General features: G+C 38.3%; 1 protein-coding gene across 4 annotated transcripts in view; it reads right to left on the bottom strand.

Moving 5' to 3' along the window:
• The window catches only part of LOC136877472 (lachesin), a 616,536-nt gene that overhangs the window by 15,312 nt on the left and 588,849 nt on the right, over positions 1-12,375 (bottom strand). For 2 of the 4 annotated variants that reach the window (XM_067151533.2, XM_067151534.2), the window contains exons 8-9: positions 10,602-10,767; positions 562-621 (exon numbers count right to left, since the gene is read on the bottom strand). In XM_067151533.2, coding sequence (XP_067007634.2) covers positions 562-621; positions 10,602-10,767 — 226 coding nt within the window. The remainder of the gene's footprint in view (positions 1-561; positions 622-10,601; positions 10,768-12,375) is intronic. The other 2 variants (XM_067151535.2, XM_067151536.2) reach the window with 1 other exon arrangement.

Here is a 12,375-nt window from a genome sequence, read left to right as displayed (position 1 = left end):
GCTAACCTCAGTTGAAGAGCTAATGAAGATGAATAATGATGAATTAAATTGGGTAAGGAGTAAGGAAGCTGTGGCCTGTGGATAGGAACTGACCCAGCATTTGGCTGGAAGTGTACATGAGAAACCAGAGAAAAACATTCTCAGTATATCTGACGGTGGGGCTTGAACCCACACATCTCCTGAATGCAGAGCTTGGCTGCACAGTTGTAGCGTGTTAACATGCATGGCCACTCCACTTGCTCATGTTCCTAAATAAATGAGTATCTCAAACCGATGCATTTAAAAAACCTCAATCTTTACATGGGCATATTATAGCCTTTAAACATAAAGGTGAGCATTGCGCTCACTAGCGAGTAACAGTGCACGTAAGTAATGCTGGGTTATTAATAAAACCCATTCAAATTAGAGATAAGCCAAAAACTGAAATGTGTATTTTAATATAGAATAACTTCTATTTAACAAAAGAGAAATGTACTCAAACAATTTTAAAGCCATTTACTTAAAGATACAATGCAAATAAACATAGAATATTTAAAAATTAAATAAAAATATACAACATACCTCCTATGCTAGTTTCTGCAGCTGGCTTTTCATCTGAACTAGGTTTTTCAACTTCCTCATCTGGGTAAATGAAATGAATTTGTCAAGATAAAAGAAATAAGTAAAAGAAGCAGAAACATAATAAAGTTAATATACAAAGCACGTAAGTTTAATAGTAAGCAAAGAAGAACATAAAGAAAGAAAACTGAGATGAATGCAAAGCATGATGTCCTGTAGAACAAATCTTAAACCACCCTTACACCATTTCATGAATTCTATAATAAAGTTTACGCAGAATGATGTTATATGGTCATTATGATGCTGAATGTGTTATGGGAAATCCTCTATAGCATTTAGAACTAGTTCCGGTAAAGTTTATAATTTAAGTGCAATATTATCTGTCCTCCTCCTCCTCCAAATTTTAATTTACACAAATTATGAACTGAGATGTAGAGAATGATTACCCTATTATAACCACCACCAAGGAACTGAGATGTACTGGTGTTTGAATACAGTATCTGATTAAAAATATATAGACACCTACTCGAAACAGTTCTCTGTTCCTCGGATATACTGCCCAGTAGTGGGTGTTAATACGGGATGGGCCTGGGTCCACCTTTGAACTTTATTAGATCTTGAATTCTGCGAAGGAAACTTTCTACTAAGTGTTGGAAACTTCTTCAAGGGTTCAGCAGACCTTTCATCTTGCAGTACTGTAGCAAGCATTGTTAGCAATGTGGGTTGTTGGGGTATGGAGCAAAGTCACCATTCTAGTTCGTTTCAGAAGTATTAATTGGGACCGAGGTCAGGGTTCTGGGATGGGAAGTCCATTATCATGCTGAAACACACAATGACCATCTCTGAACTGATCTTCTACCATAGACAACATGCAGCTGGTCAAAAGGTCCTTATATCATTCCACCCGCTCTGTAGTAATACAAGAAGACCAGTGGCGGCCGGTCAATACATGCTACCGGGCTCCAGCACGTAACTTGAACTGTAAGGAATCATTTATATTCAGTACAATTATCCTGCTGCCTTTTCTTTTTGAGTACAGTATGGATTTGTGTTTTGTAAAAATCAGGATGAGATCGGTTGAACACCTAGCTCTGTTCTTCCAGGGAACTTGGCTCATGCTCGTGTGATATGAGCTCTGGCCTATAGCCTGAAGGAAGCAATACGCAGGCGCAGTCAAGCTTGCAACACACACCATAGCTGGTGGATTATACCATAAACTGCGATCAATTTTCACTGATCCCGTCTATAGTTACTTTCCCTCCCGCAAAGGGGGTAGAACTGATCGATGCCTCCTGCTACCCTGATGGTGAATGTAGTAAGTGACTCTGCCACTAGGGAGCAAGTGGGGGCAATCTATCGCAAACATAATGTTGTTATTAAGGTAACCAACCAATGCTTATTAAAATATCCATCTTCCTTTTGTGTCAAAAATAAGGTATTTGTAGGCAAGTCAAAGAATCTTGGACTGACCCTAAATGTTATCCCGCATTAGAATGTAATGTATGCTGGTATTAGCAGAGGTCTCAGCTATTCAGTTGGCAGCGTTGTCAGTTGCTTTGTGCGGATTTTTTATTTCGCGGTTGGCGGTTATATTGCCGGTCCGTGTTTTTCTATCGTGTTAGTGCTAAAGTTCACATGGAGTTTTATACAATTATTTATCCACTGCAGTGTATATAAAGTGAAATAAAACTAGTGCTGTTAGTAAGGATCTATATTCCCATGATTCTATTTGCACTGATGTAAGTTGGGAAGTGAGTATACAACATGAATAGTGTAGACACTTTGATGAAAGAACCATTTTCAAGAAGAACATTAGAAGAAAAAGTGAATATAAAAATTGTAGGTCATTGCACTCCAGTCTTAAATTTAACTCAGAAGTCTTAGAGTTGAAAAAATTCCAATTATATCGTAAAGTTTAGGACAATTACAGTTGGATATATGGCTGTGATCTAAAAAATACTTTGTTTTGCTTTCCTTGTATCTTATTTGGAAATAATGATGTCTGGAGTATGAAAGGTGTGAAAGATCTGGGGCATTTAAACGAGTATATGAAGAAGCATTTGTCGAACAGCAAACACATCAATAATGTAGTGGACCTGAGTGTCTAGAAAATGTGAATACTGCAACACAACTTAATAGGACATATCATGACACTCTGCAGAGACATAATGCAGAAACAGAGAAGAACAGGTATATTTTGTCAAAAATAATTGATTGTATAAAATTTTGTGAGGCATTCGAAGTAGCTTTACTTGGCCATGATAAGTCCACAGTATCTGAAAATCCAGGAGTGTTTTGGGATTAGTCGATTTCATTAACAGTTTAGACAGCGTCATTAAGGAACACATAAAATCCAATAAGGTATTTAAGGGCACATCAAAAACTATCTGGAATGAATTGCCAGACTGTATGCTTGGAAGTCTGCCGTGAAAAGATACTGGAGGACTTACATAACACTAAATACACCGCTATCATGGCAGAAGAAACTGACGTCTCTAAAGAGCTACAGTTGGCAATTGTGTTCAAATACATATTAAATGGCCAACCACTTGAAAGATTTTCGGGATTCTTTAATCCAGATGGATAAACCGCAGATACAATATCTGAGTGCATACTGCAGTGGGTCAACAGTATTTTTCAGGTTAATCCAGAGAAAATTATCACCCAAACTTTCGATGGAGCACCTGTGATGAGTGGTGAAAGAGATGGACTTCAAAGGAAAATCAAAGCTCACTATCCCCTAGCCAATTACATTCACTGCTATGCCCACCAGCTCATCCTCGTATTGGAACATGCGACGTGTCAAAATCAAGCTGCACGTATATTTTTCTGCAGCCTATCTGCATTTCCTGCATTCTTTTCCATATCTCCTCAACGTCTGACAGCTTCGAAAAAAGTGGTAGTATGAGAGTTCTAGGATGTTCATCAACAAGATGAAACTTCAAGTCTAGAACCATCAATGTCAAGTATGAAAACACACATGCTTTCTTGCAATGCTTTCTGGACCTGGAAAAGTTGAAATCTGTAAGGACAGTTCAAGAAGCACGTGGACTCATTCAACACAATTTGGAAGACGAAGAGTTCTTATTTTGGCTGTCCTTTCACAGAATAATGCCTCATGTGGATATTTTGTACTCCCAGCTACAAGTAAGATCGACAGTACAATCAAAATAGGAAATGCTGTTGGCATTTTTACAAAGACTTTTGCTTCAGTCAGGGATTCTGTCGATAAAATAGCAAATTAAGTTTCTTTAAAATTGAAACAAAGCAAAAGATGCAGAACGGAATCCTACAAGACGGCTGATACTAAGGATGTTTTATTTTATTGTTGCTATTTGTTTTACGTCCCACCCACACAGATAGGTCTTATAGCGACAATGGTATAGGAAAGCCCTGGGAGTGGGAAGGGAGTTTTTTTTGCTAGTGGCTTTACATTGCACCGACATGGATAGGTCTTATGGCGACGATGGGATAGGAAAAAGCTAGAGTTGGAAGGAAGCAGCCATGGCCTTAATTAAGGTACAGCCCCAGCATTTGTTTGGTGTGAAAATGGGAAACTACGGAAAACCATCTTGAGGGCTGCCGACAGTGGAAGTCGAATCCACTATCTCCTGGATGCAAGCTCACAGCTGTGCACGCCTAACCGCACGGCCAACTTGCCCAGTGGGAAGGAAGTGGCTGTGGCCTTAATTAAGGTACAGCCCCAGCATTTGCCTGGTATGGAAATGGGAAACCATGGAAAACCATCTTCAGGGGTGCCAACAGTGGGGTTCAAACCCTCTATCTCCTGGATGCGACCTCACAGCTGCACACTCCTAAACGCACTGCCAACTCGCCCGGTGATGTTAAAACAGATGTCCCTGAATCCATACAAGGAATCTTGCAGTGTCCACCACAATAGGTTGCAAATTCTCTCAGAAATTTATTTCTACGTCAATTAGTTTAATAACAGATTCTTTAAACAAGATAAATGAAAATATAACAAACTTCCACCTATTCAATTTATCCAAAGAAACTGGCAAGCTTTTAGGTCCAAGATTTTAAACTGAAAAATTTGCTTGCACCTATGACTACTATTGCAGAGCACAAAAAACAGGGACAGGACTATGTATCCTTTTTATCAGAACATGAGTTTATTGTTTACTGGCGTATTACACCAAGGCTGATAGAGTGCCTTGGTGTGAATGATAGGGTCTCTGATTGGAGACTAATTATAGATTCTTCACAATCAAGTTTGAAAAGTGTGTTCAGTCACAGTGGAAATACCCTTGGGTTTTCTTTATTTTGTCTTTTGACCAGTGGTTTAACGTTGCACTAATTCATAGATTGTCAGTTATGATGGGAGAAGAAAGGGCTAGGACAGGGAACAGTAGCGACGATTGGGAATTAAAAGTGCGGGGGCAAAAAATAAATACAGACAACAAACAGTACCCAGGTTTGAGGGATATAGCGGTTGGGGGGAATATATATACATCAATACTGAAAAAGAAAATAAAGCTACAAAGTGGTAAGCTTTTTGATGCTCTCTGGGTGAATTTTGACAGAGAGGTAAGGGTTGACTGTTTACCAATTTAAGTGCAGTAATAATAGTTTTGTGAGTTTCTGATTCAATACTATACAATAAAACTTTCACCACAGGAACAATATTACACATTCATTACAACAAAATAAATGTATGGCATGATTATACAATTGAAATAATTTAGTATTTGACTACACAAAAAAAACTAACAGACACTAAAGAGACTTGCAGACTGATGAATGCGCGCAGCAAGTGGGTGAATCATCATGACCTTGGCAAAAACATATACCCTGCTACCCTTCCTTACATCACATGCAAAGTGTCCATCCTTGCTGTGGCTCTAAACAAATCGGTTATCCGGGACGAACGACATTTTGTGCGTATTTCCGCTAATAATTATGTTAATAAAATAAAAGAAAATAAAGGAAAGAATCAGCTGATAAGACAACAGGGCTTATACAAATTGCTTTTTTTTAATAATTTCTAGTTTCAGCTGCCTAAAATTGACCTTCCCCCTCGCCCCCACTAATCGCCGCTACTGACAAGGAAAGCCTTAATTTATGTACAGCTCCCAGCATTTGCTTAATGTAAAAATGAGAAACTACAGAAAACCATTTTCAAGGCTACCAATGGTGTGCTTCGAACTCATCATTTCCTGAATGCAAAATTAGTAAATGAAAGTAACATAACCACAACTAATAGAAAATTGCAAATATATATGCCGAATTTTAGTATCAATGGAATCTGTATTCATGTATCAGAAACAAATTAGTGCTGCTTTCTATATCACCAATTATTATCACATCAGCTGCTACTTATAGTTTACAGCAATTAGAAAAAAAAACCGTGTGATCCATGTGGTCAAAGGCAGAAGGGAACTGAAGGAAAAGGAATGTGATTCCTTATCAGAGAGGTCCTAAAGAACCACTTTAACGACCTGCTGAATGGATCAAAGGAAGAGAGAAACAGACACAGATGTGGAAGCCTGCTCACAAGAGCCCTTTATCACTTTGATGGAAACAGAAGCAGCATTACAATCTATGCCTAAAGGAAATTTGCCAGGAGTATATTAATTTAATGCAGACATGACTAAAGCAGCAGGGGTACAGAGTATGCAATGACTACACAAGAGTGCAGTGTGGAAGGACAACAAAGTATCTTGAGACTGGAATAAGGGTGGCTATCACTCCTCTATTAAATAAAGGTAGGTAAAAATCCACCAATTACAGGAGAAAACTCTCCTCCCACATGGGTTAAAATTTCTTAAGATCACAGAGCACAGGTTGCGAACCATCGTAGAACCACAGTTGGAAGAGAAGCAGTGTGGTTTCAGAAGTAATGGGTGAACTATGGATCTTACATTCAGTGCCACAATACTGATGACAAAGTCTTGGGAGAAAGACAAGAACTCTATCATGGTATTCCTAGATATTGAAAAGGCATTCAGTGTTGCAAGAGAGAGTGCTTGAAAAAGAGGAGGGTGCCTGAAGGACTTTCAAGGGAAGTCCAGATGTACAAAGATTGTACAGCTATGCATAAATTTGAGAGGGGCATTCATTATGGTTTACAACCAAGAGTGACATCCAGCAGGGCAGTACACTGTCACCCACTGCTGTTTATCATAATATTATGGACAATGTAATGAAAAGCATTAAGGAAACATCGGGTGAACTCAATGCAGTTGCCTTTGCTTATGACATGATTTGGGGAGAAACAGAAGACGAGATCAGGCAAGACATGACATGTGGAAGGCCAAGTTTCAGAAGTTCAACCTCAAGATCAGTGAAGCTAAGATGGTGGTGATGGCGGTGAACAGAGATGGCTGACCAGAAAGCATCTAACCAACAGACCACCAGTTGGAGACTGTGGCAGTTTTGCCTACCTCAGCAGTATAATCTCCAGAGACAAGATAGCCACAAGAGAGATCACCGACAGGATGCAAAAGAGCCCCCTCCTCTACCAACAAGTAAGGACCCTTCTTTTGGATGTAAAGATTCCAAAGAAAGCAAAATTAGCAACATACAACAGCTACTTCATACTAATCTTGACCTATTGTATCAAAACATTCACCCTTACAAAGAGTGACTCTTGAAGACTGGAGGCATTAGAGATGGAGTTCCTGAGGTCCACTACCCAGAAGACAAGGATGGATAAGTTAAGAAATGAGGTGAGGCAGGAAGGTGGGATTAAGACACCTCCACTAGACAGAGCCAGTATATCCAGACTATGGTGATTCAAACACATGATGAAGATGGAGCCTACAAGAACAGCCCAAGTGCATTTGGAAAGAGAAGTAAGTAAAAGGAAAATGCCAGGTTAGAAGACCTTGAACCTGCTGGATGGATAGGACCAAGACAGACACTGCAGCTGGGGGAAGGACAATGGATGAGGTCTATCATTAAGAACAGGATATTCATGAATAGCAAATGGAGGAAGAGGTTTATCAACTATATGCAGGAAACTAAAACTGTAAACTGAAAATGATCCAAATGCATTCAATAACTTTTGTTATCATGAGTGTAGTGCCTTCAAGGGAATTTACAAAACTGAACACACATTAAGTTATGAAAGCATTAAATGTTTGCTGCAGATCATAAACTACAAAGACCATCAGCCTGGCTTGACGAATGTCAAACATGAATCAACTGTGAAAGGTTCCAATATATTACAGTACCATCAAACGGGGCGATTTCGGACAGTATGGTAGTTTTTCCAATTTTTGTTGCATAGCAACGAGTCGCTGCTGCTTTGCACTTCCATGCGCATTTTAGTTTGACCTCAAGGTTATGTTTTCCATGTTCCGCATGTTTCATTACAAGTCAACTTCATACTTTGAAAAAATTTTAATGTGCGCTGGCATTGCTGGAAGTTCATGCATTATCATTAAGTGGATACTTTTGATTGCTGCGACTGGAAGGTATACATTATAACTAAGGTTCTTAGTGTGATCAACTGACTGAAGTGTTTATAAACGACTGTTGTGGAATTTTGGTGTGATTTAGTGAAAAGTAGTATTTTATGCACATTTTATTGAAAATGGAAAGCAGTCTGGGTGATTTTGGACAATGCCTAGAAATTATCAGAGGCAGAAAGGAGCTACGTCAAGGTGTAATTACGAAACAAAACTACCGGTATTAGAAAAAGCCGTACGTGATATTAAAAGTGGCGAGTTGTCTTATGGAAAAGCATTTGATTTGTATGGTATACCTCTACAAAATAAAGTGCACGAATTAAGTTACATCCAAAAACAAAAACAAAAACAAAAAAAATATGGGAGGACAACCAGTGCTAAATGAAGAAGAAGGAAATGCTCAAGAAAGCTTGTTACCCTCCAATACAACCTCCTACTTCCTGCTGCCACGAATGAAATTTTCTTGCTGGGAAGTCGATTTTTGGCCGTAACTTCTGCCGAGATGAAATAAGTGCAGAAACAAGTGATAATGCTGGCAGCAGCTGTGAAAATGAATGCGATGAAACACACAATGAAGTAATGACCAAGGTAATGGCATTCTGGTGTTGCAAGAAGAGGCTTTCCTTGTTGCAGATTATAAATACAAGTTGAGGAACAAAGAACATATGGGGTCATATTTTGGCGTGGCCTCAAATATTCGTTCAAGGGATGAGGATTTCAAATACTTCCACCCACATAAAATCAGCAGAAAAGTGTTTGTGTTCCCTGACATCCCTGAGGAGGATACAATAGCTAAAGAACAAATTTCAAAAATACTTTCAGCCCAAGTTGAGAAGAGAGAAATGTTTATTTTCAGAGAAAATGTTTTGTAGATTTATAGGCCATGGCAGCTACATGTTCATTGTTATCAATCTTTTTTTTTTTTTTACATTACAATTTCTATCGTTTGTAATAAAAATTATTAAGACCTTTTAGTACAATTTCTGTGCAGTTTATAACTATTAATATTTCATTTAAACCAGAAAATTTTACATTTACCCTGTCAGAAAATAAATATTGATCAGTAACATATTAAATTTATCATTGCAATGACTTTAATCAGCCATTCATATTTTGGACACCCTCAGAACACTTTAAATATCATAACACTAAAACAGAAAGAACATAGAATTAAAGGACTATTTGTGTCCAAAATGACCTAATATGCTTTGAAACTTGAGACAGTGGTTTAAAAAGCATGTGCGTCCGAAATCACCCCGATGTACACTACTTTTTGTTTTCTCAGGAACACACATGTTGGCATAATATTTTGTTTGTAGGGTATTGTATTCTATTCCTCATTATTAGGATTATAAACAATACAATTTAAGATTCCCTTCATGAGTTAAGATGAAAATTATCTCAAAACCGTCCGAAATCACCCCGTTTGATGGTACTCCCTCCAACACATATGAAATTAGGCACAGTTTGGGCATACTCTGGATAAGGATGTTGACTGTTTCAACTAAATCTGAAAGGTATTTAGCACAATGACAACTTACAGCTTGTGTATTTACTGGACCCCAGATAAGAAAATTGATTAACAATCCACATTTTGAGGATACTACTCATATGACCCAAGTTGAGAAAAGAAGCATGGAAAATCATCAGAAATGTGGTGGAAAACATTCAGTGACTATAGATGTCCAGATTACAGAAACACTGCTCAAGAACTGTTTACAGACTTGAAATCTCTTTGATGTAACATTGGTGTCAAGTTGCATAAGTCGCACATTTGGACCATTTCTCACATATACCTTGTTTACAGTGAGGACTGCTTTCACCTGAAAATTAACGATATAGCAGGGATTGGACAATTAATATGATGACCAACTATTATAGATCACTGGAAAGAAAGACTACTGGTACCTGTGGAGAAGGTTATAGTAAAGTCACAAAATAAAAAATCCTTCATCAGGACAAATTTGAAGGGATCACATTATACGATTGATTTTCCACTGTTTCTTTTGAATTAATGGTAGTTTGTAACCAATCTGTGAGCAAGAGTACAAATTACTTCTTTGGATGTATAACAGAAAGGTATGTGAAAGCCATAAATTGACTTCCTTATTTCTTAGGTAGTGTAACATGATAGAACAAAACCAATATACTTTTTAAGAACCCCAAAGTTATGATAAAAAGATACTCAGACAAATAAATGCATTGGAAAAAATGTTCAGATGCAGAGTAGGAGTAGTAGTATTAGTAGTAGTAATAGCAGCAGTACCTATGCTAACAGGTTACAGGTTGCTATTATTAATGTTCTATTGCAGTGCCATTCTTCTTCCCGGTTTTGACCTATGAGGTGATTTAGTGAATTATTCCAGGTATTGGTCACAATTCTGTAGTACCATTTTATTAGGATTGCTACATAAGTAGGTTTTAAATACATGCCTACATCCTTTCTAAACTTGCCATTTCCTTAGATAGTGTAAAACTGCATATTTACTTTAATGAATTGATGTATGACTTTAGAAAATTAAATGAAATGAAATAAAAATAAATTTTGCCTTATTTATAAATAAATATAACAAAATCTGCCTTGTATGTACAATATTTCATCATACTCACTTTGTGTGAAGAAGTGCCTTTCCGATTCTGTTGACCCAAATTCATTCTCCGACCGAAGGACAGCTTCATATTCTCCAGCTGACAGTGGGCCTAATGGGTGTTTAACTTTGTACATATTTCCTTCAATGTGCTCTGTTTTAGGGTATTCTGTAATCCAGTCAGCATCCTGAAACATAATCCATGTAGTGAGAATTAAAGTGAAATTAATTTTTAGTACACCTGTACTCTGAAGTAGGCATGTGAACAGCAGAAGAACACAATAACAGAATGTGAGGAAGTAGACAATAAGTGGAGACAGTAGGTTCTTAAAATGAAGAGATGCAAAAAAAGAAAGAAAAAAAAAGGTTTGCAATAAACACACATCTTCCAAATTCATTGTAAAATTTGGGCCCATAGGTTAATTTTGGTTACAACATATTCTGTACCAGCTGTCATACTACATATGGGAATTGTTTTCATTAGTACTGAACAGATCAGAGAGGACTTCCGTTTCTCAGTTGTACAAGTTGGATGCACAGATGCACGCTCCAGATTCATTGGGTGTTACCAAAATAAAACATGCTTCTATTGAGTGGGAAGTGTAAATTTGTTATGAATGTGCTCTATGTATAATAGGTAAGGTAGGGGTGTATTCTGCCCGAAGGCAGGTCCGAACCTCCGCAGAGGTGTCCTGAGCCGGAGTTTACGTGCGGTAGGGTGGCCAGTTCCTTTCCGCTCCTCCATTCCCTTACCCCCACCAACAGCATGTGGCAACCCATCCAAATGTTGACCACGCCCAATGTTGCTTAACTTTGGAGATCTCACGGGATCCGGTGTTTCAACCCGGCTACGGCTGTTGGCTATGTATAGGCATTGTACCTTAATGTGTAATAAATTGCCTTCTGACTGAATGCAGAAGACAGGAAATTGCTGACACCAAGGTGATGCTAGCTAACAGCAGAACAGTGGAAGTTACTTACTTGCAAACTCTTATGGCTAATATACTTGGCAGCAGACAAGAGTGTAGAGTGAGAATCTTATTGGACTCTGGCTCTCAAAAAAACCCTATACTTAGAGTGACTGCGTAAGAAAACTGAACATCAAATGCAGGGAAAGGTTATAGTTAGTCAAGAGCTCTTTGGTAATTACAACACCTCACTAAAATTACACAGCATCTACAAAATTACCTTGGGTTCCTTAACGGACAATTTTCAAGGCAAACTCAAAGTACTTGATCAAAAACATATTTGTGGTTTTGTCCCAAAATGTAGTGATGTACTGCTGAGTGAGATTGGGAAAAAAGCTGATTATGCTGACAGATTCTTTTGTAGCTGCAACTGATGGACGCCAAGATATTCCGATCCTGTAGGGAGCAGATGCCTGTGGGAATCAGGAGCCAGGTGTCAAAGGATAAGGATCAGCAAGCGGATGTTTGTAGGGATGAAGAAGGAAGGTATATAGTCCAGATTCCATGGTTGTATGGTCGCCCTATTTATTGGATGACAACGAGGAAGTAGCGCTGAAGAGATTGAAGGCTACTATACAGAAGTTTCAACAGATGGATCGGTATGATGTATACGGTGGCATGATACAAAACTGGATACACGAAGGGATAGTTGAAGTAGTGCCAAGTTCTGAACTGGACAATTATGGTCATTACTTTCCCCATAGAGGTGTAATTAAGAAGGACAGTTCTACTAAAGTTCATCCAGTGTTTGATGCTTCTAGTCGAGATAAACAATGACACTGCCTGAATGAGCCAATGGAAAAGGTTCCTAACCTAATTGAATTGATC

This window comes from Anabrus simplex, chromosome 7, assembly GCF_040414725.1.
Source record: "Anabrus simplex isolate iqAnaSimp1 chromosome 7, ASM4041472v1, whole genome shotgun sequence".
NCBI classification, from domain to species: Eukaryota; Metazoa; Arthropoda; class Insecta; order Orthoptera; family Tettigoniidae; genus Anabrus; species Anabrus simplex.
This window is presented reverse-complemented; position numbering and strand designations above follow the sequence as displayed.